The sequence below is a fragment of the Nyctereutes procyonoides genome, unplaced genomic scaffold (genome assembly GCF_905146905.1).
Source record: "Nyctereutes procyonoides isolate TBG_1078 unplaced genomic scaffold, NYPRO_anot_genome, whole genome shotgun sequence".
In the NCBI taxonomy this organism is placed as follows: domain Eukaryota; kingdom Metazoa; phylum Chordata; class Mammalia; order Carnivora; family Canidae; genus Nyctereutes; species Nyctereutes procyonoides.
The window spans coordinates 42,515,033-42,539,302 of NW_026575024.1; the positions used below are offsets into that span (position 1 = coordinate 42,515,033).

Here is a 24,270-nt window from a genome sequence, read left to right on the forward strand (position 1 = left end):
TAAAAAAATAATGAAGCAAGGAATAGAAATGTGTGCATCATAAATTTTTGTAGAAGTCAGTGTTCACAAACTGAACAAAATTGTGGTTTCTTGATTTAACAACCAGTAGTTCAGAAGTCTCCCCTCCTGCCCCTTCTATCTTCTCTTGGTCCTTCCACAGGGGAACCAGCACCCTGGCTTCTAGCAGCATAAAGTAGCTTTGGCTGCTTTTCTGTTATACAAATAGAATCATTCAGACTATGCTTTTATGAAGTTTGGCTTCTTTTAGTCAGTGTTCTGTTAGTCATTCATTTTGATGCATGTAGTTACAGATTATTTATTCTCCTTACTGTGTAGTATGTTCCGCAGCTGTTCAATCCATATTAGAACTGGTGTTTTAAAACAGTTTCCTGTCGTAGAGAAACAGGTTGCATTACTGCTATAATGCTTAAACAGAATTGTTGTTTTTCCTCCCTAGGCATAAAACACGAATGTCAAGCAAATGGGCCAGAAGACCTCAATCGGGCTTGTATTGCTGAAAAACTAGGTGGATCCTTAATTGTAGCTTTTGAAGGATGCCCTGTGTAGACCATCATTCAGTGCCACAAATCGAAAGCTTCCATGTTTAATGTTATCCTCTTGCTGTATAAGTAAAGCAACTATGTTTAAGCCAGGGTCTCACTGAGGGGGAGCTGTCTTGTCATCTGTTAAAGTAAACTAAATATTCTAAAATATGTGCAGATGGCCCTAAATAAATCTAAAATATAAAGTGTTACTGGTGTGAAATTAAATTCTTATTGGCCAAATACCTGTTTTGATGAGTTGGCTTGTAAAGGTTTTTGTTAAACTCATGATTTTTAATAGTGCAGTTCACCAAACAGTACAAGGGCCATATGAAGAGAATTATTGCATCTTTGTAACCTCAGCAGTTACTTTGTTTCTTTTGCTTAGAGAATTGGTCATACTCTGGTTATATTTTGGCCCAAATTCTTTATTCTCTCTTGAGCTAAACTGCATAATGGAAAATAAATCTCCTTACCACGTGTAACAGCACTAATATACTAACTACAGTAAGACTAAGTCAGGCAGTCTTTTAATTCTAGCAAACGTGTGATGGAGACTGCCTCAGAGCTGTGCACACTTCTAACCAGCGCTGATCTTGCAAAGCACTATTTTGAGCACGCAGTTGGAGTACAGGAAGCAGCTCCCTGCACCTGCAGTGAGCTCTCCACTTGGTAGCTGGGAGACTGTTCGGAGAGTGACCTTGCATCTTGGACATAAAATCATGGTGTGTCCTCAGGAGAATGTACAATACCTTTGTTATTATAATGCAGATTAGGGCTCCACTGTGATCACAACACTTCGTTAATGAAGATGATAAAATGGCGTAGTGACCAGCTGGGGCACCTGCAGCATCTTTGACTGTGTCTCCTTCAGAGTCATGTGCTTCTGACACAGGAAAGTGTGGAAGAACCTTGAGTCTATGTCTACGCCGGGGCCTGGGAGAACTTGCTCATTCCCTAGAACAGGTTGTTGAATGTGGAACAGGGAGCAGGGATCGTGGATGACACCCACAGGAAGCCACTACCTGATGACACTTGGAAGTGATTGTCTTTAACATCACAGGCATGACACTTTGAACGATATAGAGATGCACGCAGTTGAACTTAGAAGTAGCAGTATTGGCTTTATGTAATAAAGGAAGCATTTTTAACTTACCTCTTGTGTAATTATTCACATGGGAATTGGGGATGGAAGGACTTTGCCTTCCATAAATGAGATGAGGCCTGGAGGTTTGGGTATTTCAGACGATTAGAGTTAAGGTCACAGTTCCTTCTTCCTCTTATTGAATGAGGAAGTTGGTATAAAAAGGTTGGGAATCTTTTCCTTGCTCCAAATTTGTATCCAGATTCCAGGCTTTTATCTCCTGATTTATTTGGGAGGCAGAAAAGTTATACTTTATCAAAAATACTTCTCAAAATTGTCTAGAAGACAGTGTTGGCTGTTGGCTTACTGATAGGCTGCTGTCATTCTTTCATCCTGAATTTTTGATTTTCTCTACTGCAAAGCAGTGCTTTCAGCAACAGTGTATATTAAGAGGCCTCCCAAGAAGCGTTGCAGGCCAAGGCTGCCTTACTCAAGAATCAGCCATGTAGACAGAGCCATGTATTTGGTCAAGGAGTTCTAGAAGGAGGAAGTCATCTTCTGTGACGTGTGGCACTACTTGTATAACCACCACTCCCTGCTGGTGTGTGTGCATTTGCATGTGTGTGGAGGGGCGTGCTGGGGATGATGAGAAGTGGGAGGTGGGAGAAGGATGCATGCTATGGGGAGGATTTCAAACAGGGTACAATGGTGTAAGAGAATCTAAACATCTCCCACCACTCTGCTCTTACACTAGAAACTGGGAAGATGCTAATAGTTACTTGTCTCTACCTAGGGGAACTTTTGAGACAGTCTTACTGGATTCCTGAGGTTGGGGCCTAAGAATCCTGCTAACAAGGATGCCAGGTAATCCTGATGCAAAATCAGAGTCTGAGATCTCAGCTAACACTGGTGAGGAATAAAACTGCAGGTTATACTCTTTCAGCAAACATGTTTACAGTTTTACAAGTGCAGACACAGTACAAAAAAAGCACGTCTGCGGAAGGCTGAGTGAAGGTTTGTCTACTGATACTCTTGCCCTGGGAAAGAAGCAAATTCAGAGCTTGACTATGAAGTTTGTTATTTCAGGTAATATTAATCCCTGAGAAAACAGCACAGTGACTCAGATAATAGAATTAGGCTCAATCGAGTGTTTCCCTTTTTTTTTTTTTTTTTTCCAGAACTGCCCAGAGTGCTAGCTGGTCCACACATGTGAAGTGCAGCCTCTGTGTCTTGGCTGGTTTTTTGCCATTTGGAGTGTCAGACTGGATATGCCCAGGGACACATCACTTTCTCATGATTTGGGCATTTCTGGAATACAGTTTACAGTCTCCAGACCAAGTTCCAGTGGGGCTGCAGCTCCAAGAAGGGTCATGATAGTTGATCCCTGGGATCCACATAGGGTTACACTGTGTGGGTCCATTTATAATATGTGGACTTTTTTTTTAATAGTGCAGGACTAGATATGTATTTCCCTCATGATTTTAACACTTTCTTTAGCTTTATTTTAAGAAAACTGTATAATACACATAACACAAAGATGCATTGATCTGTTTGTTACTGGTGAGGCTTCAGGTCACTCGTAGCCTATTCGTTTATGGGAGAGTCAAAAGTAACAGACTTTTCACTGTGCAGGGTGGGGGCACTCGTACCCCTAACCTCTTGGTTGCTCAAAGATCACCCACCCTTGCATTGTGGCTGTGAGAGGGTGAAATTCCAGTTACCGGGCTGTGTGTGGCTGGCCGTCTGTCCGGGCGCTCGCCTGGGAGATTTACAAGCCTGTAGCCATTGCCCTTGGCGGGCAGTACAGAGAAGGAAGTTGCCTAAGGTCACACAACTTGTAAGTGGCGGGACTGGGACCACAGCTTGGGTCCCTCTTGTTGCGGCCCTTAGCTATTCCCATTACACTCCAGGGTTCTTTGTTTCTAACATCTGGAATTCTAAGGTTAGATCTTGTTCAATGCCAAGGATGAGGCTGGAACTGGGGCAGGAGAGGAAACCGTTCTTTTGGGCTTCTAATCCTGTGCGTGAATCTCAGAAGGCATTTATGGAGGGTGTCTAGTGGTTTCTAAACTCTTGTGTTTTTGCTGCCTACAGGCCAGGCATCCTGGTGTTTGTACATTTTACTGAGTATCATGCAGATGACCAGTGAAGCTGTCCAAATAGCTGCTGCTGGCGTGATGGGGTTACCAGATCTGGAGATGCTATTCATGGGCTGCGTGACCCTGGAGCTTTGGGTCAAGTCCAGGAGCCTCTGAAGGGCAGGGTAGAGACTAGATGTTCTCAGAATTCTCCCAGCTGCACTGTTGGGGGTTCTTGGGGGGCAGTGGCCTCTGTAAAGCCAGGCCTAGGGGAGACCGGGGCCTGTCCGTTGACAAGTACTCTAGCCCAGCCGGGGCGATCCCTGCTTCCACGCTGAACTTCAAAGCAAGGGACTGCAGGAATGGCCAGGCCAATGAGCCAGGCATCTGTGCCACGTTGAGGAACACCAGAGGGGCCTATCGACCCCCTGTTCTAACACCTTCTGAGGGCTCTGTCTTCCCCAGCCTGACCATGGAACCTTCCCAGGAACGGCAACAAGGGAAGCTGCTTAGCAGACTTGGGTTCCCTCTGCCGAGCCTTGAGGCTGTGTGGCACCTGCTGGGGCAGGTGGGGCAGACGGATGATGGGCCCTTAAGAGCTTGAGCTGCAGGTCATCTCCAAGGTGGCATTTCTGGAGCCCCAGGTCAGCCTCCTGAGGTCCCACAGCCTGCGTCGTGCTGGCCTTTACCTCCTGACACAGGTAGACCCCAGCTGGTCTCTGCCACGTAGTCCGAGGGAGTGGGGCTGGAGCCAGGACCTGGGGAGCAGCTGTCATCGTGTAGCACCCAAAGGCAGCAGCTTGGTACCCCCAGGCCTCTCCCCTGCCTTTCTTGCCCCAAGGCACCCTTCTTCCTGTGCCTTCAGTTCTCAATTCTGCGGTCACCGTGGCAGGGGGAGAGGAGCGGACTAGAAATGTCAGCTCACAGGGCTGCGGTGACGCTTCTGATGCAGGTGTCTGGTACACACTGACCAGAGCCCCGTACCACTGGCCTTGATGGGAGAAGGCGTTGTGACCCCCTCCACCCCCACTAAGGCCAGTCCTTCCACACGGAGTCCATGTTCCTCATGCTTGGAGCACATGGAAGACGCAGTGAGGGGGCCACAGGTGGGGGGGACTTGGCCACTGTTCGTGGAGTCCATGGACTCCATAACTCTTCCCCTCTGGCTGACCCCCGAGGCTGAGTGATGCCTGGACACAAATGTTGGAGGTGGGTTTGAAACCTGCCTTGTCTTGTACTAGGTGAGCTTTCACTTTCATGGGGATTCTTTGGGGGGGGGGGGGCAGGGTGTACCTCTTGTGGGGACCAGAAGGTGTCATGTGAGAACCCAGCACAAGGCTGGGCACTTGGCCGGCATCCAGTATCGTCACTTACTCCCGTTAAGTCTCCTGCGTCCCAAGTCCTGTGGGCCTCCCCTCTCCACTTGAGCCCCTCCAGAGTTCTGGAACAGGTATGATGGTCTCCTCTCCCTTAAGTATCTCGTGGCTCCTACTGCCTCACCTGTCCAGATGCCTTGTCCTTTGTAACCTGGCTCCACAGGGCCTGCTTGCCCTCCCCCCCCATCCCCACACCTGCTTTCCCATGGGTCTAGAGCCCTCCCTTCTCCTGACAAATGCCTCCTGCTCTGGCGAACTCCAGCTTAAGCTCATTTCTCTGGGGACCCTCCCCAAAATTCCCGGCACCCTGATCCCAATACTGTTGCAGCACGGGCGCCACACAGCATGGTTGGGTGGTCGGTCCACAGATGAGGCACCCCCCAGAAGCCGAGACCAGGTCTTGCTCATGCAGATTCACGGGCTGGAGGCTAAAGAACACGCTGCCTGGGTCTCCAAGCCCCCCATGCCCCCGGCCCAAGGAGCACACTGCTCGGGCCCCCACAGGCACAGTGGATGTGAGGGTCGTGGCACCTGTGAGCCGGCTGCTCCAGCTCCGGACCATCCTCTTGAGGCACAGATGAGCATCTGAACCCCAGCCAGGGCACAGATGGCTTGTCTGTTCACAGAGCTCACCTCACATGACCACCTAGGTCACCCATGGCCTGCTCAGGTAACCTCAGGTGCTCAAGGGTGGGGGCATGGACACCTGGCCACCAGGTGCCACGGCCAGATGTGCTAGGGAGAGCCCAGAAGCCACGAGCCTCAGAGCCCAGGACAGCTGCTGATCTCCTGCCTTCAGGGAAGCCAAGCAGCACACTTGTTCCTTCCCCGAGGAGCCTCCTTCCCGTGTTCCTCCTCGGCCCCGCGGCAAGGTGGGGGAGCACCAGCGATCAGACTAGACCAAAAGCGCCGGGCAACAATGTTGGTTTTAATGGCATTAACATCCAGGAAGTCACACATCAGTTCTTGCTGGCAACTTCCCCGGGGGTGAGGGGCTGCTGCCTCCCCGGCTGGGCTGGGCCCCTCCAGTCTGCTCCACAGCCCTGGAGACTCACCACCAGGCCGCTCGCCTCCTGACCCCCAACCCAAGGGAAGAAAACAATTGCACTGATTGACATACAGATACCCAGCGTCCCGGCCTCCCCAGCACATACCCTGGGGTCTGTCACAGAGCTGGTAAGGGCTTTGGCGTCTGCTCGGTGGTGGTCCAGGGCTGGTCCTGGGGAATAGTGTTTATCAAATGTGACAAAGGTTCTTTTACAAACAGGGGGTCTGGAAGGTCTATTTCTGTGATTCTAAGAGTCTCTCATGGCTTCTCTCAGAGCTACTGGAGGTTGGGCCTGGATAACGGTGTGTTGGTTTATTTGTAAGGAATGTGTAAGGCATTTTGGTAAGTTGAATGGTAACTTCTTTCCCCGAAGAGCAGACTCAGACAGAAGTGCCCTCCTTTGAGCTGCTGTCGTCCTGTGAACGAAGGTGGGCAGAGGGAGGGAGAGGCTGAGGCCAAGGAGCCGAGGCAAGCGCTCACCCCTGACTCCTGGGGACCTCCAGTCCCGAGAACACCCAGCACGGCCAGCCTGGAGAACCAGAGTGGAGCAGAGGACACAAGAGAAGAGGGAGGTCCCTGAGCTTGGGGAGGACCCTGGCACTGACAGATGGCTGTCAGTGGGGCGGGGAGGTGTCAGAGATGCACCCCTCACCCAAGGGAGCTGTGGAAGGGTGGGTGCTGGGCCCAGAAGGCTGTGTGTCCTGCTCCCGGCTTTCAGGAGTCTGTCCCCAATACCTCCCACCCCCAGGCCTAGTCTCCTGTCTGCCCTGCACCCCAGGAGTCCTGTGACCCCCCCCCCCACAACCAACTCCCCATCCCAGGGTCATGGGGGAGCCAAGGCTGTGGGCAGGGCCAGGGCACTCACTGTTTTGTCCAACTGCTCCTGCAACTTCTTCACTGTGTCTCTCTCCTTTGCCAGCTGCTCCTGGGTGGTCTTCAAAAGCTCCTGCAATTTGGTGGCAGCATGTCCCAGGTCACTGGTTAGTTTCTTCTCTTTTTCTAGTCTTTCCTGGGGATCAGAGGGGTCCAAGGGGATGAGTCACCATGTGGCACACAGCAAGAAGACCACCTGGCTGTGCCTGTGAGGCCTTGCTGCCTGGGAACTGGGCGTCCTCCAAAGGTGTGAGGATGTGGCGCCCTGCTGCCCCAGAGAGGGGTCTGTGCTGCGGCTACCAGCTCGGCCAGGAGCATTGCCTGTGACACCAGGGACGTCCTACGGTGCACTGAGGCTAGTGTGACAGAGCCACACTGACTAGTGGCTGCCATGTGTGACACTGGAGTTTAGGGAGCCTGCCCCCCCCCCATCAAGGGGCCTCAAGATGGCTCCTCCCCCTCCCACGCCAGACAGCAACCTAGGAAGCTGGGGCTGCTCAGCTGGCGGTGAGCCCAGGGGCGGGGCGTGGGTGTTGGCCCCCCTTTCCTGACCCCACTCTGGAGCAGGAGCCCCACTTCTACCTTCAGCTGTGTGGCCTCCTCTGCTGCTGAAGACTCCAGGGGCCCTGTGCTGCGGAGCTTCTCCAGCTCGGCCTGGAGCCGGCACGCGGAGCTCTGAGCCTTGGGGGGGAGGGCAGAAGGGTGTGGGCAGGATGCCAGACGCCCCGCAGGGAGGGGCGTGGGTTCAAGGCTGTGGGGGGCGCCAGCGGGGGCTGCACGCACAGACGCCAGATGACCCACAGTGTAGCCACGGATGGCCCAGCAGACCCCCCACCCGCACCCCCATGGCCCTGACGCTGACGGCATGGACAGGGCCTGACCTCCTGGAACTCGGCTGTGAGCTTCCTCCGCAGTGCCTGCTCGTCCTCCAGGGTGGCCTCTGTCCGCTCCAGCTGCGTCTTCAGCTGCATGGGAACACCACCCCCAGACTGTGGGAGGCCGCGGGGGACGGGGGGCTGGGGACCTTGGCTCCAGCACGCTCTACCTGCTAGCTCTAACTAGAAGCCTCCCCCTGCCTCTGGCTGGCCAGGGAGCCCGTGTCTGCCCACCCGCAGGTGACTGTCGCTCCCCAAGCCCCACAGTGGGGAGATGGTGCCTTGGCCCCGGGGACAGAGCTGGGGATGGAACACATGCTGCTAGGACCTCTGCGGCCCCCAGGCATCTTTAGCGAGGGACACAGGATGAGGCTGCCCCAGAGCTCCATCTCCACCGCTGTGCTGACAGCCCTGGCTCCCGCAGAGGGCTCTCAACCACCGTCCCTTGGCTCGAGAGTCTGGGGAGCCAGCACCCTGCCAGCACCCTCCCCGACACGGCTTCCTAACCGCAGGCCTGGCCACCCACTCCCCATCACCCCTCCCACACGTGCTGTTAGGATCCAGCGGCTGATACCTCTCTACCGGTTGCTTCCCTTGCTCTGTTCTGGGGCTCCCTCCGGACCCGGGGTGGGGGTGGGGGGCAGAAGTGGGCGATGCCTGGCTGGGCGGAGTGGGGGGGGGGAGGCTTGCACCTCCCTCGCAGGTGGGAGGGGGCCACACAGGCTGTTAGGGACAAACATCTGGGGCCCGGCTCACCGCCCTAACCTCGACAGGGTCCTGCTCTGCTGGGGGGGCTTCTGGGGGAGCAGCTGGGGACCCAGCTACGTCACCATCCTCTACGTGGCTCTTCATCTCACTCAACTGCTGCCTGACCTGAAACAGGAAGGGGTGGGGGTTTGTGCCAATCACAGCTGGACACACGTGCGCACACACAGATCCCCTCAGGAGGACGGCAGGTGCTCTATGGGGGACCTGGTTTGGCAACCGTGACCTGTGTCAGAGTCCCCATGCAGGTTCCCTGGGGCGGGGGGCCAGCACCATGACCCCTCACTTAGGCCACCCCTGTGCTCTGCTCCAAGGCCAGCCGTGGAGCCCTCCCTGGGAGCAAGATGACCACTGGTGGACACAGCGCAGAGCTCTGTTCCCAGAGCTAAGGAACTGAAAAGGAAGTGAGAGGTGGCAGACAGGCTCGGTGCAAACAGCACCACTCGGGCCCTGGATCCCTTCCAGATGCACTGTTCAGGGCCCTCTGTAGGATCTAGGAAAGATGACAAGAGGACACTTGCCTAGTAAGGTCCCTTCACGTTAGAGGTCCACTGCTGGGAGCAGGGGACACACCTGGCGGCCCCTGCGCCTTGAGGCCTCAAATCTGAAGCAGCAGCAGTATCACCCATGAAGCTCTGGGAAAGGTTCTAGTCAGGGGACCTGGGTGGGTTCTCGGTATGAGCTCCCCGGGGGTGTGGGTGGTCTTGGACCCCCTCTAGGAGGCACCGCTCCAAAGGGCATCTCAAGTGTGGAAGGTCTGACTCTGTGCACATGACCTCAACCGGGGCAGCACCTGGCTTAGGCCGTGGCTCTGGTGAGTGGTCCTTGGGCTCAGGTGACTTGGCCTGACTGGTGCCTGCTCTCTCCTATGCCAGTCCCAGGGGGTCCAGGGTGTGCGCCCCAGGGCAGGGGCAGCTCACAGCTCTGCGGCTGCTGCTGGGGGAATGCCAGCACCACGGGCCAGACCTGCCGAATCCTCTCAAGAAACCAGATGTGTCTATTCCAAGTCTGCCAATTTCTATGTGTTTATGATCAAGATTTTCAGAAAGGCTGCAGATCCAGCAGACCAGGCTGTGGCTGCAGCCCCGGAGCCGGTACCAGCGGTGGGCGACCTCGCCAGGAGGCAGGGAGCGGGTCAGCCGCCAAAGCTGACGACGGAGGAGGACCCGAGTCTGCCCCGGGGGACAGCAGGCCTCCATGCACACCTGCAGGTTTGAGCACACTGGTCTGCGCCACTGCTGAAGGGAGGAGAGCCCTGGGTGCCTGGAGGCGGAGGCCGGACGAGCCGCAGGGCTCACAGGGAGCTGCACTGGCCTGAGCCTGGGCCCCGAGCTCCCATTGCCCCGGGGGATCCAGGAAGGGAAGCATGAGCACTGGGCCTGGCAGCTGCGCACCCTCAGCATGGCCATCGAAGCCTGCCCCAAACACCGAATCGGTGCACACCCCCCCATCATGCTGCGTTACCTCTGACAGGGTGGAGGAGCACGACTGGCCAATCAACCACCCCCCCCACACACACACACTCACTTACCAGGGCGAGCTCATTGCTTTGTTTCTGGGCTTCACTCTTGGCTGCATCCAGCTGAGACTGAGACTCTAATAAAAGTTGCCTCAACTTGGGAGAGGAAATGGACCCAGGCGATGAGGAAAAGGAGAAAACCAGTTCCTATGAGTTAGCACCCAACAGACAAGCTAACGAGACACATCCAGTCACCCACCACCCAAGAACACGACCGAGCAGAGCAGGCCAGGCAGGGGCTCCTAAGCCTCTCAGAAAGTCTTTTTTTTTTTTTTTTGAAGACTTAGGAAGACAGAGTTCACTATGTGCCAGGCTTGGATCTTTCTTTACAGACTGTCTTGTAAAACAAGTCAAAGGGGTGAGATCAAACCAGCATGGGGGGGGGGGTGCAGGTCAGTGCTTTCTGCTTCTGACCAGTCAAAGCACAGTGTCTGATTGAAACCCTGGGTGTCCCCAGGCTGGGGAGAGAATTCCCATCGTCAGGCTGACCTGGCTTCATGCCAGCCTGTCTGCGGGGCTGTCGCTCTGCAATCTGCCCCATGCCACACACATCCTCGGTCCGGCTGGCCCAAGACGGGGGCCAAAGCCTGAGAACCCAGACTCTAAGCTCACGTTAGCCAGAGCCAGGGGAGGACGAGAGACTCAGGGCGGCCAGAGACCCCACCAGGCAGACTCACCCCCGCCACCTCCTTGGCGTAGCTCTGGCACTCAGCGCTGGCAGCTGCCATGTGCTTCTCCAGCTCTGCTTCCAGATGTGAGGTGTGCTCCCTCACCTGGACACACACATGTACACGTCAGAGGCCTCGAGCGGGGCCAGCAGGAGTCAATGACCATGGGCCACAGGGTGACAGGGCGACAAATCTGGCTGCCCTGGGGTAAGGGCTGGGAGACCACCGGTGGCCTGTCGGCTGCAGGCCAACTAAGGACAGGCAGAGACGAGTCCCTGGCAGCAAAGCACCTTCCCAAGCTCCAGCCCTCTCCTGGGCCAGACGTGTTCTCATGCTCCACAGTGGATGAGAGGAGAGCTTTTCAATTTCCTTGCTGGGTAGGGGCCGGGGCACCCTCTAGGAGGCCAGGGCTGATAGGGTGTCTGCAGGGAGCACTGGGGCCACCTCGTACCCGTCCCACAACACGGCCACTAACAGAAGCCACAAAGCCCCAGGGTTGGGCACATTCCACACAGGCCCACGGCTGCCTTGGGCCCTCCGAGCCTGTCAGTGGTTCTCACAAAGGAAAAGCAGGACTGACAAGACCCCTTCGCGCCTCTCAAGACACGTGGTCCACGAAGGAAAAATAACTCTAGGAGCCCCTGTAATGAAGAGAGCGGCCCTGGGAGCAGAGCCCCGCACCTACCTGCTCTGAACTTTCAAGTTCTCCTTTTAGCTTCTCTACAATGTCTTCGAGATGTTTCACTGTGACCTGTGACTGCCAAGCAATGGGAAGGCCCCATCAAACGCCAGCCCCTGGAAGGGGACGGTCCCCAGACCCAAGTGGGATGGGCCGCCTCCCAGGAAGCCCAGTGGTGCCTGCCCACCTCAGATGTGAGGTGGTCTTCCTTGGGGGGGGGGGGGGCTCTTAGGGCAGAAGACTCAGCTGTCCTCCATGGTCGCACTTTAGGCGGATTCACCAAAACCTAGCAGAGTCACCTCCTGTCTCCCAGAGACCCATGTGACTCCCTCATCAGCTTTCCCCCTGGTTCTGATGAATTCTGACCTCACTGTAAGTCTCTGGTAAGTTGTATTTGAACTCCTGGGGAAGGGGGAGCCCCCAGAGTGACACCTGTGTCCTTGACCTGGGGCAGGGTCTCAGGGCCCTTCAGGTACCTTCTGAAGCTCCTCCTCCGTGGCGCTCACTTTGGCCTTCCACACCTGCTCCTCCTCCTCCACACTCTTCTGCAGGTCTTTGAGCATGCCCTCCTGGAGGAATGGGACACTGAGGCGGGGCCCTCTCCTGGACACCTCGCTCCTCATGAACACAACTGCAGCCATCTGTCCCTTGGCTTCTATGGGATGGCTGCCTGGCTGCCCAGCTCAGATTCTGTCACAGTGTCATGTGGGGAGAAAGGTGGGCCTGTCCTGGAGGTGGGGGCTCAGGCCAGTGTGCAAAGACTATGGGCCATGCCAGGGAATGAGGTCTGTGACCCAAGAGGCCATTAGGACTCTGTCTCCACTGGATTTGCCACCAGCATGGCTCCTAAAGTCACAGAGATAGTAGCTTCCAGCTGGCCAGCAACCAAATGCTCACCTCTTCTTTTCCCAGTCTGTTTCATGTCATCACTGTCTTTGCACCTCCAGCCCCAACCCCGCAGCCCAGGCCTCTCCTCAGCTCAGAAGCAGTGAAGGTCTGAGCACCTCACTCAGCCCAAGAAATAGGGCCCTGGGGGGCAATGACTTGGCCAAAGTCACATGGAGCCAGCATCTAAGCCCAGAGTTCTTTCCCCAAGGGCCCCTGGCCTGCCTCCTGCCTGCAGGCTCTGGAAACTCTTTCCCGGCAGCCCCCCTGAAGGATACCCAGCTCAGAGCCTGGGTGAGGCCCCGCCCCTCACGCCCTACCGTCTCTGCCAGGATGGTGCGGTACTGGTCACACTCGGCCTGCAGATTGTTCTGGGTCTCCTCAGCCTCCCTCAGCTTGGAAGCCAGGTCCTAAGGGCAGAATGGGGCTCTGGTTGGCCAAGCACAAAGGTTTTGCCCAGCTGCCCAGTAAGACAACTTTGGGCACCCACTCCTCCTGGGACAAGGGGAGGGGAGCAAATGCGACAGCGGGGACCTCGGCAAGGGTGTGTCGCCACCCGTGCTTACCGAGGACGGATCTGTGTCAGCCGGCCGCTGCTTCAGCAGCTCCGGGCCCTTCTCTCGGAGTTCCTGCAGCCACTCGGTGTAACTCTGCAACAACATGTGCAAAGTGGGGCCCACAGACATTCCCCATGGGTAGCAGGGCCCCCGGGAGCCACCTCGCCTCCTACCTGGGGGGCTGAGCTGGAGAGAGCCGGCAACAGGGCCAGCAGGGCCTCCTTGGTCTGGGCCTCTGTCAGGCTGAGCTGCTTCTCGGATTCCTCCTGCAGGCACAGGGAGGGCAGCAGTCAGCATGGTTTAGGGCTACCGGGGGAGCGGTGGTGGAGATGCCTGTCCCCACCTCAGCTCTTGGGGGAGGGACAGGATCAAGAAGCTGGTGGCTGCCTGGGGCTGGTGGGTTGGGGGGGTGCTCAAGCTCAGCGGCAGGTTCTGGTCTCCTTGGCCTGCCTGGGTCAGCTTTGAGAGCTCTCGGCTCTGCTGGATGGAGATGGCAAGCTGGCCCATGTGGCCAGTGCAGGCTCCTGACACCCCCCGCCGGACCCCACCCACAATCAGTTCCCAGTGTTAGAGCTCTCCACGCAAGTATGCGCCCATGCATGCGTGCAGACCGCCAAGCTGCTGTGGGGGCCGCGGAGGCAACAGAGGGGGAGGTGCTTTAGGAGCCCCTGCACAGGGGCTCCCGCCAGCCAAAAGGGGCAAGGATCAGCAACCCTGCTCTGCGAAGGGAGGAACCAACCCAGAGGGGTAAGGGGGCACGTCTCCTCTGAGGCCTGACTTGCCCTGGCTGGGCTGTGCCAGTCAGACCCCAGCCGTCCTCCTCAGGGCTCCCATGCAAGGGACTGAAGAAGGACTCAAAGGGCAATAAAGTGAAGCCTAGCACAGCACATGTGTCCCTCGGGGCACACGAAACCCCTTCCACAGACCCCGGGGAGGCTTCCGGCTAAAACAAAGTCTCATCTTATAACCCAGCCCTGGCCCTGCTGCTGGCCCACCAGGATCGTGCCACGGCCAGAGACCCGAGGGTGACATCACAGCCCCGACTGGATTAGAGCCTTCGAGTGGTGTTCTGGAATGTGCATGACAAACAGACGCCCAGCCTGACCACAGCACCTACTTGACCTGGACTCAAGTCTCCGAAGAGAACCCTTCTCGGCTCACCCAGGGATGCACACAATGCTGGTGGCCAATGTGGGCAGCCTGCTGTGGATCCCTGACCTCATGACCCCTGTCAGGCCCCCCGATCATGGGAATCCAAGGCAAGGGCCAGAGGACCTGGAGGGCAGCTCTTATCTGGCTGCAGGGCTGGGAGCAGTCAGGTGACATCTCCTGTCACACGTCTGCATTGGTCACAAGCCAACAGGCTCCCGGGTCACCTCCGAGGAGTCTCGGTACAGCTACCACAGCGGGACCCGAGGCCAGCCCTGCACCTCCTGCCCCAACTTGGGGCCTCATCTGATACAACCCTCAGGCTTCCTGGGAGGCTCACGACGAAAGCCCCTGTAAAGCTCACGATAACAGGACAGACATTCCTTCTGCATGAGGGAGGCTGAGAGGGGAAGGCTGGCCCCTTGGGGCCTTTCATCAAGGCCGGAAACATGTGGTGAGAGCGGTTGGGCGAGGCGTGTGTTGGCCGCCGCCGCTGCTGAGGCCACGTCCCCCGCCAGAGCTAGCTCGGTGCTGGCTCCTGGCCCAGGACTCCAGAGACAGCGTGGGGCCCCCAGACACAGAGTCCCCCCACACTCCCCACTCGGCATGGAGCGCAGGACCAATCAGGCCCCAGGGCCCAAGTGCCTGCTGCTAAAGCCAGCCTGCCTTCCGGGGTGACTGCAGGGATGGATCAGGAAAGCTACAGGGTAGGACCCGGGAGGCCCTGAGACAGCAGCAGGATGGCCCGACCTTGGACTCGCTCACCATCTCTGCGCCCTGATGGCAAAGGGCTCAGCCAGGGCCCAGCCAGGGCCCAGCGGAGAAACAAAGCCCAGGACCGAGACAGAGGAGGGGGCGAGGGGGAAGGAGCGGCAGCACAGGGCACATCACCTGCTGGCCCCGGGGCCTGGCAGGCACTGCCGAGGCCCGGGGCCAAGGCTGCTCTGCACGCAGCTGGTGCGTTGTGTGCTTGCCACAAACCACATGGTCTTGACCAACCTCAGGTGAGTCTGAGCAGGGGACTCTGACCTTGGCCTGGGTTAAGGAACGGAGCTTCTCCTCGCAGGCTCTCTCGGCCGAGGCCAGAGCCTCCATGGCCTTCCAGTTCTTCTCTCGGAGGTCCTGAGGGGGGGGGGAGACATGGGAAAGTGAGCGGCTAGGTGGGGCGGCCGCCGACACACCGACACATCCCCCACAGCTGCCTGGCCAGGCTCAGCAGGGCAGGAACCTGCCCCCTCACTCTGCTTGGGACTCCGCAGGGAGACAGCAAGGGACAAAATGCCCTCTCTTTCAGCCCGTGTCTGCGGGGCCCCTCAGGGGCAGCCCGCTGCGGAATGGCTAGGGCAGCAGGGCAAGAGGAGGTGCAAGGAGGTGACAAGAGAGGTCAGCCCGGCTACTCAGAGAGAAGAGGCTCCCGCCACCACTGACCCTCGGCTGGCTCTAGCCACGGGGGCACAGGGAGGTCCAGGTGGGGCCCCCCAGAGAAGAGCAGATGGGGAAGCCAGGGAGCCTGGGCTGTGTGAGGTGCCATGAGGGGCAGCCTCATGGGGAGGAGGCAGCAGAGGCCCCTCTGCACCCCTGCAGAGCTATGGGACCTCTCTGTGCCCTGTTCCTGACACCAGCCTCCCTGCTCCAAGGCGACCATGTGGCCCAGACCAGACCATAGGGTACATTCCAACCCCATCATGGGCTGGGAGTGGGGGAGTGGGCTCCACGCTTGGCCATGTGACCCAGGCCCGTCCAGTGGGCATCAGCCCTGGGAATCTGAGGGACCCAAGGGGAGAGGAAGCCCCCAGAAGTAGGCAGGCTTCTAGCCACATAGCATGATGGGACACAAAGAGGCAGCCAAGCCCCTTCCCCTTCCTGAATGGTCAGGGGTAGGTTTCACACAAGCCCAGCCTCTCAGCCACGCCCCTCACACTTACGTTGTTCTTCACTTTCTGCTGCTCAACAGCCTCCTTGAGCTCGGTGGCCTCCTTCTCCAGGCACCACACCTGGGACTCTAGCTCCTTGAGGCTAGAGGGAGATGGTGACATCACTGCTGGGCTCCAAGGGCCCACAGTGTCCCCAGGCCGTCTCGGGATGCCCCTTCTGCTGCCCGGACACTTACCCAGAGCCACTCAGCTGGGGCCAATCCCCTTCCCTGCCCTCAACCTCCTCACAGGGCACAAGCTGTCGGGAACCACCCTTGGCCCATATTCTCCACTCATTCCAAGGACCAGGGGCCTGGGTGCAGACCCAAAAGGCCACCAGAGTTCTACCTGTGACGCCGGCTGCTGGGACTGCAGAGGTCAGAGCAGCCACAGTGGCCAGGGCAGGGATGTACCCCAGACAGTTAGCACTCAGGTTTTGGGGATGCTTTTTCTTCCAGTGAACTGAACCCTGTCACCTGTTCAACCTGGTCCTGCTCTGTGCTCACAGACCATGTCAGCTGACATGACTCCCTGTGGCCACACTGGGTCCTCCACAGACATGGTCTGGGCCTTCTCAGAGGACTACTGAGCTGGACAACTCATGTGGCGCTGTCACCTGCACACCCAACAAAACTCTGGATGCCACTGCCCTCGGCAGCTCATGACAGGCCACTGGCTCTCCACTGTGGGTACAGCAGAACCATCCTTCATCCAAATCTAACTCTATTATGACCCAAAGGCCCCTCCCTCAGGTCTCTGCCCAGGTTCTGGGGAATCAGACCCACATGACCCCCCAGACATCATGGCATGGGAGAGAGCTCAGTCCCATCTTTTTTGTGTTTCTCTCCACATTCAAGAGCCTGGTGGGTGGCTTCAATCACCCTCATCATCCAGAAAGTGAGAGGCTGACACTGCTAGAGCTGGACTAGCCATTCTGAGGAACACATTTCAAATAGATGCTTTAATATGTTAGGTTCTGCATTAAACTTTAGGACAGGGAAGGTCCCAGGAACTCGTGCAATCTAAAGTGATTGACTTAGACTTGAAATCAGGAAAGAAGTCCCTGCCCAAGGATGTGCCCACGAGGTGGGGCTGCCTCGAGGAGTCACTAACAGCCAGATAAAGACCTGCAGATCTGTTTGTTTTCATGGGCCAGTCATGGTCGAAAATGTTTTGAAATCCACAATTCTAACGCATCCTGGGGCTGAACAACAACAACAACAAAAAAAAAAAACAATTTAAGTGCGGGTTGAGCATGCCAGCTGCCCCACACACCCTTACTTAGGAGTGGCCTGCCACCATGGCACTGTCTCGCCTTGTTATTCCAAAACCAGCTTTCGTAAAGGCCTTGAATCAGTTGTTGACTCCTTGGGTGTTGGTTTCAGGGCCAAGGAACCTTGACCCCATCCTTAAAGCTGTGCTGGGATCCCTCACAACTTTGCCCGCAAGCCTCCCGCACCACGGAAGAGCCTGTGGTAAACCAGCCCATGAGCAAACACAAAACAAGATTCTGAGGAGGAAGAGGAAGAAGCAGGCAGATGGCAAGGACACGCTTACCATCACCCCCTTGATGGCCACTGCCTGAGTTCTAGAACATCTGGGTTGGAGCACTCATCTCCACCCAGAATAGGATGGCCAGACCTTGACACAATTTTCTGATAAATTCAGAAGAACATTTCAAAAACCAATTTGTGCCAAACACATCTGCATGGTGCAAAAAAATTAAAATTAACTATATTTGCAATGTGACTTAAGTACTCTACATGTTTGCTGTGTGGTTCAAAAATCTGATCTCAAAATACAGGAGCAGAAACAAAAAACCCACAAAAAATGAAAAACCCTAATCAAACACATTCTCTCCACTCCAACAAATACCACGAGAAACGAAGTCCACCTGAGCTTTCTGCAAAGCACCACGCAGGAGAAGGGACAGGAGGGTTTGGTTCTGGGTCTCCCACAAGGCATCTTAGGCTCTCTGGCTTCTTTCCTCAGCCCCCAAATGCAGAGCCTGAGGCTAAGAAAGAAACTCGGGCCATGGCCTGAGGAGGCACAGGGGAGGTGACTCACTGGCAGCAGCCAAGAGAACTGGCCAGAACAAGGGAAACTTGTGAGCTGACGGTCTGGGACATGTATGACCACTGCATGGGGATGAAGGGCGCCCTTCACGCCTCCCTGCCACGTGGCTACCCCTGTGGAGCCCTGGCCACGGCAGCTGGGAGCCACTTCCCAAGTCTGCGAAAATCTGCTCAGGGATGCACGTTCCAGAGGTGACGGCCCAAGGACTCAGAGCCCCCTAACCCAAGCCAGCCTGCCCAGGTGTCAGCCCCAGTCTTAACAACAGCAAACCAACAGTTCCCTGAGCACAGCCTGGTGGTGGGCCACCAACACCGAGAAAACATGGTCCGCCAGCAGTGAAGCTACCTCGTGGACAGTCCTGTGACTTAGCTCTGGATTGCACAGACCTCACCAATCTGTGTTAAAAAAATAGTGACCCGACCAGGTTCTCCATCTGGATGTGTAACCATGGCTGCTACTTGATTTATGACCCCAGTCCCTAAAAACCCTTGCCTGGGAGACTCTCTTGACTAGCTAGTCCTTCATCAGAGACATGAATGGAGGGACAGACAGGGGGAGGTAGGTCCAGAACACCCGGCTGAGGCATCCGCCACTCTCTACACAGATAAGTCTCGCTCCTCAGAAGGAGGCATGGAGCTCTTTGCAAGGATGCCTTCTTTGCTGCCCAGGTCTGTTCCCTGGCCTGAGACACTGGAGGGAGCAGGGAAAGGTAAGGGCCTCTGAAGGGGCTCCTCCCCGGGGGTCTGTGTGCCCCGCGGAAAGCCCTAGCCTGGGGTCCTGGCCGCCCTGTGCTGAGGGTTCCGTTTCCTCTTACCGGGCCTGATGCTCCGCTCGGCTGGCCTGAAACGAGAGACAGACAGCGCCATGGTCACCGTAAGACTGGCCCCATGTGGCAACTAGTCAGGACAGGGCCGATCCACTCTTAGCCCTCTCTAATCGGCAGGATAGACTCAGTGGCCTTCCCCCACCCCGTCTGCAGGCTGACCTGGGCATCCTGGGTGTCCCGGGCCTGGCCCGCCTCCAGCAGGGCCTCGATGGACCGGATTCTCTCCATGAGCTGTGAGTTCTCGGCCCTGGCCTCCTTGAGCTGCCCATGGAGACCACTCAGCTCCTCAGACTTGCTTTTCACCTCCGCCTCGGAGGACTGAAGTTTGCTGTGCAGCTCTGAGGAAACAGGCAGCAAGGGTGGGTAGGGGCAGGTCACACTAGGATGGACACCCCCACCGCCTCCTCTCTGCACGCAGCACCCAGGGCTCCCTCCCCTGCCTCCCATGTGCCTAGGCTGGTAAGACATACTTGTGACCACGGGGGCATCTTACTAGCTGATAGACAAAGTCACGCTGGCTTTTCTCTCCAGGACACATTAGGGTAGAATGAGATGCCTTCAGATCCCTCATGGGAGAATACTGGAAATCCAAAAAGGATTCCAGCTGCAGTTGCTAAACATCTGTTTTCTGGGGTGCGGGCCTGTACCAGCTGAGTTCTGCCTAGGCAAATGGAAGCCAGCGCTCTTGCCAACCACCCCAGGCTCCTGGTCTGGCTGCTCCACTCCCCCGACACCCGCACTTCCCACAGGCCAACCAGGCCGACAGATTCCACATCTACCAGCACCCCTGCGGCCACTTGGGCCCAGCCTGTTGCCTTTAGACAGAATGACTGCTAAAGCTTCAGCCTTGGCTCCCGGGCCACTCCTGCTCATCTGGTCCCTTCTCCACCCAGCACCAAAGCATCCAGAAGTCCAATGGGCTCATGCCATCCCCGTCCTAGATGCCCTGAGTGCTCCCACCACACACACACAGCACCCCAACCTCACAGGGAGGGTGACCTGGGCCCTGCCCATCTGGTCCCACACTGGCCAACTGCCTTCTTGTTCCAGTCATGCTTGTTGACTTTATGCATCTGTGTCTTATACAGGCCAAGTTCAAATTCATTCCCATTCTCAGGGGCATTGTGGGGCCATCTCTTCCTCTTTCTGGTCTTTATGAGACCAGCACCTTCCCGTCATCCAGACTTGGCTTGAACATTCCCTCTGCCTTGGAGAGGCCTTCCTGACCACTCAGTCTAAAGCCACACCTGGCCTATTAGAGCAGAGGGCAGCAAACTAGGACCAAGGCCCACCCCTGGCCCCCCTATCTGTTTCCCTAAGTAAAGCTTTACTGGAACACGGCCAGGTGTGTTTGTTTATACATCGTCTAGGGCTGCTTTCGCTTTAGGGCAGCAGAGCTGAGCAGTTATGACAGACCCCATGCACGGCTCTTCAGAGAAACAACAATGAGCCCTGCTTTAGGTTATGCTGGCTATTCGAAGTCTGTAGAACACAGGGCTACATGACTAGTTGATGCACAGCCATCTACCTATGTCTGTCTCTCCTGCTGCCACAGCTTCACTCCTGGCCAAGCACTGGGTGCCACGGCCGTGCTCAGCCTGTGACAGTCACTTAGAAAATATTTGTGAGCAAGTGACTATGGAGCTGTCGCTAGCCCTGTCTGCCCTATTTCTCCAGGGGCCCTTGACACACCCCTACTTCGCCACGCTCTTCTGACTGTGAAGGTGACCTGTAGGCCTAGGGAGGCCACAGGCCCCCCCTTTGGAACTTGGCCTCTTAGGCCCGGCTGAGTGAGCCAGAAAAGCCAGAAAGGTCCAGAAGGAGTCCCCTGAGAAGGTCAGCAAAGGCCTCTGGGGTGCTGCAGCTCACCCAGAACCACTCCAGGTTGGGCCCCACAGCAAGGGTGGCTCCAGCTGGTGGCACCTTCCATACCCTAAAGCCCAAGCCCAGCCCGCAAATTCTGCCCCTTGCATCCATCCTCATAAACTCCACCCTGGCACCTAGTCCTGGTGGCTCTGCCCCCACCCGTGTCCAAGCTTCACCTGGCCGGGTGTGATCCCCACCTCCCGACTCCGTGAGGGGCAGAGTCAGGGATGCCATGCTGCCCTCACTCGCCAACAGGGCTGGCCTGTTTTATAGGCTCTGGCCTGGCAGCAGGGCCAGGGTGCTGTGTAGACCCATGTCTGGCACACACCCGCGGGCCCTCTGGGAGCCCCTTACCAGCCATCTGCTGCTGCTGCTCCTGGGCCTTCTCGGCATCCGCCCGCAGGCTGGCATGGCTGGTCTGGGAGCGGCATAGCTCCCGGCTGACCTCGTCCAGGCGCTTCTGCAGGGCCTCCTCACTCTCCTTGTGAGATGCCTGGGGACCGGGCAGAGGCAAGAGGGTCGTGAGGAGGCTGGAGGGAGGCCGGACCCTCAGCTGGCTCTGAGGTCACAGACACAGAGAGCTCTTCACATCCTGCCACCTGCCCCCCAACAACTGTTATAAAACGCCCCTGGATTTCTGAAGTCAGTTCACCCACAGCAAAACTCCAGGAGGCCACACCCACCCTGGCCCCTGAAAAGGGAGTTCTCAGGCAGGGGCCTCAAGTGAAGAAGCCTGGTTGCTAAAAAGCAGCAGCCCCCTTTTGAATTCAGTGTGACACACAGAGATGCTTCCCACAACCTGAACTTCCAGTCTAACTCAGACTTCCTACATGGGCCCTTTTAAGGTCACATTTGTTGAGCTTTTTCCATGCAGAGCCCTATTCTAGGCATCGTGTGGGCATCGGAATGGTTAATGCCCAGCCAGGCCATGACTCGGGTACTATGGTCATGGCCATGTGATGGACGGGGACACTGAGGCTCTGAAATCCCCAGCAGACACCAGGGATGCCTCACTGTTAACCCCAGGACAGCAGAGGAAGCAGCCACATGCCCTGCCTTCCCTCACCACCTGTGGGTGGCTACTCCCAGAAGCTCTGGCATCAGAAGGGAGACAGGACTCTCAGTGGCCCCAGGCTGGGATGGGAGCCCAAGGCCTGGGAGGACAGGAGATGCTCAGAGTTTGGGGCTTACTGGTGAGAGCCCCGGTCCCTTAGAAATGGCACAACATAATGGTCAAAGCTGGGGGCCAGAGTGGAGGTCCCAGCCCCAGAAGCACCAGAAATACCCAGAAACCCTTGAAACATAATATGGCCAGGCCCAGGCAAATGGTTCTGATCTCACTGGTATGGGCAGACCTGCTTCACATGAAAGTCAGTACATACCAAATTATCCCTCTCAGTTCCACCCAAACAATCCAAACTGTTCCTTTTTGATCCCCTGCAAAACTTAAACATCACTCTCCATATCTGCCATGTGCTACCTTCCGTAAGATAGCCCACTGCCCCACGCACTACAGCCTAACCTCAGTGACTGAGCCGAAAAGAGCCCTGCAGACCCCCAGCATTCCTAAATGCCCAGCAGGCATGACATCAAGGCTCCCCCCTCCAGGCATCCTGCCCCCAAACTGGCCAGCTGGGGGATCTGGAAGCCATGAGGCCAACAGGCAGCAGAGCCCTGAGGCTGAGGCCATCCTGGTTGTCGCTCAGGGTATTCTGGGGGAGAACGGCCAGTCTCCCGGGAAGGTTGAGAGCTTCCAGACCACATCCAGAGGCTGAAAAGGAAGAACATCTGCCCAGCCTTGAGGCCAGAGACTGTGGTACCCCAGGTGGTGGCAAACGTGGGAGGTGAAACAGCTCTGGGGCTAGACCCAAGGGCTCACTTCCCGCCTCCATGTGAACTTCGGACTAGTTAGCTACTTAACCTCTCTGAGCCTCAGGTTTCCTTATGGGTAACTACAGACAGTAACAGCACCCACCTGACTGGGTGACAATAAGAATTAGCTGAGTTAATGCTTGCAAAGCACTGAGGACAATGCTTACCACACTGAAAGCACCCATCCCACGTGAACTGTCCATCACTGTTACTAAGGAGGTCCAGGCTGAAGGTTCCAGCCCCAGCAGGCCCAGGTGACCTGCTTTCAAAATCTTGGCTGGTAAGGACGACCCCAGGTGGCCGAGCAAGCTCTGCTCTGTCCCTGCTCTGCAAAGGGGCTTGGTGGGCGGAGTGAATGGGGCACCTAGGTGGCGGCTACCCTGACTCACTTGCAGCTGTAGGACCTGCTTCTCGAAGGCGGCTGTTTTGGTCTCCAGGGCCTTTCGCTGCTGCTCCTCCTGCCGTGCAGCCTCTGACTTCTCCACCAGCTCCTTGCTGACCTTGCTGAGCTCCTGCCGGAGCTTGGCCAGCTCGGTGTTCTGCCTGCAAGACAGTCACCAGCCCCCAACTGACAGACTGAAGCAGCCTCGCGTCAGCTCTCACCGGCTACAAGAGCTGCCCCTGGGTGATGGGGAATGGCGGTCAAGCCTTCTCTCCAGGGCACCTACTCTTTCACAAGTGGTTGCCCAAGCCCTGAAGTCTCTTGAACTGTCAGTCATGTTGAGCTCTGTGCGTGTTGGTGAAGATGTTCTTTTATCAGCATGGTATACACACCATATAGAGCCAGAGCAAAATGTGCACTACAGTGTCCCCTGGGAGCCCTGCCCAGAAACAGCTGGAAATTCAGAGAAAAGGCAAGACACCTTTTTCCTCCCTGCTGATCTAGGACCAGACATGCTCCAGATGCAAGTTGACTTGGCCATGGTACCCTCTAGGTGTGGGGCAGGGAGGGGGGTCAGCAGCCAGCTGGATCCATGCACCCCAGTTCTCTGGATGACTGCACCACAGCTAGGCCAAGAGGCCACCGGAAGTGGGGGGATTGAGGCACTTTACAAAATGGACCGTTCAACACTGCGCAAAAACTGGATCTCAGGACTGGTAACAAGTCCGGAAGTGAAGGAAGAAAACGTGATAAAAAGAAAAAGAAAGGCAAGTGAAAAGCTGCCTTCCCCAGGGTGAGGAGCTGGTCGGCACACCAGCCCCCTTCACTAGGACTCAGGACACCTCTACAAGGCAGGACTGCCAAGGGACAGTACGAGGCAAGACAGAGGGGACAGACAAGACTGCCCACAGCCCCACAAGGTGGCAGCAGACCAGGTGGAGGCAAGAAACCCAGCCAAGGGCAGCTGTGCTCTGCTGGCTGAGGGGTAGGTGGGCCCTACCTCTCTGCACTCGGCTTTTCCTGGCTGCACCAGGGTGGCCGTCCCAAAGCCCTCTGCAGGGTGGGTAGCTCAAGCTCCAGAAGGCCAAGATTCAAGATGGGAGGGCTTCCATGAAAGGCTGGACTCCAGCACCGTGGGACGGAGGTGGGAGGCTAGGTGGGTGGCTCCTTGGGACTGCTCTGGAGCCCTGGGAACGCCAGCCCTGGCCTGGGAATGCCACCCCACAGGGGTGGGGGT

The 24,270-nt window shown here is 56.7% G+C and overlaps 2 protein-coding genes across 4 annotated transcripts in view; one reads left to right on the forward strand and one right to left on the reverse strand.

Annotated features, from left to right (window-relative positions):
• DSTN (destrin, actin depolymerizing factor) overlaps positions 1–1,697 on the forward strand; it is a 38,018-nt gene extending 36,321 nt beyond the window's left edge. For both annotated transcript variants that reach the window (XM_055304657.1, XM_055304663.1), the window contains exon 4: positions 458–1,697. In XM_055304657.1, coding sequence (XP_055160632.1) covers positions 458–567 — 110 coding nt within the window. In that variant the 3' untranslated portion in view covers positions 568–1,697. The remainder of the gene's footprint in view (positions 1–457) is intronic.
• Positions 1,698–5,987: 4,290 nt separating this feature from the next.
• Positions 5,988–24,270, reverse strand: part of RRBP1 (ribosome binding protein 1) — a 65,509-nt gene continuing 47,226 nt past the window's right edge. The window contains exons 7-24 of one of the 2 annotated variants that reach the window (XM_055301968.1): positions 23,041–23,194; positions 21,134–21,272; positions 19,073–19,251; positions 18,902–18,927; positions 16,024–16,114; positions 15,128–15,220; positions 13,123–13,215; positions 12,959–13,042; positions 12,713–12,802; positions 11,984–12,076; positions 11,514–11,585; positions 10,838–10,933; positions 10,173–10,256; positions 8,642–8,749; positions 7,883–7,966; positions 7,584–7,682; positions 6,994–7,137; positions 5,988–6,544 (exon numbers count right to left, since the gene is read on the reverse strand). In XM_055301968.1, the coding sequence (XP_055157943.1) occupies positions 6,509–6,544; positions 6,994–7,137; positions 7,584–7,682; positions 7,883–7,966; positions 8,642–8,749; positions 10,173–10,256; positions 10,838–10,933; positions 11,514–11,585; positions 11,984–12,076; positions 12,713–12,802; positions 12,959–13,042; positions 13,123–13,215; positions 15,128–15,220; positions 16,024–16,114; positions 18,902–18,927; positions 19,073–19,251; positions 21,134–21,272; positions 23,041–23,194 (1,765 nt within the window). In that variant the 3' untranslated portion in view covers positions 5,988–6,508. The remainder of the gene's footprint in view (positions 6,545–6,993; positions 7,138–7,583; positions 7,683–7,882; positions 7,967–8,641; positions 8,750–10,172; positions 10,257–10,837; positions 10,934–11,513; positions 11,586–11,983; positions 12,077–12,712; positions 12,803–12,958; positions 13,043–13,122; positions 13,216–15,127; positions 15,221–16,023; positions 16,115–18,901; positions 18,928–19,072; positions 19,252–21,133; positions 21,273–23,040; positions 23,195–24,270) is intronic. The other variant, XM_055301976.1, reaches the window with a different exon arrangement.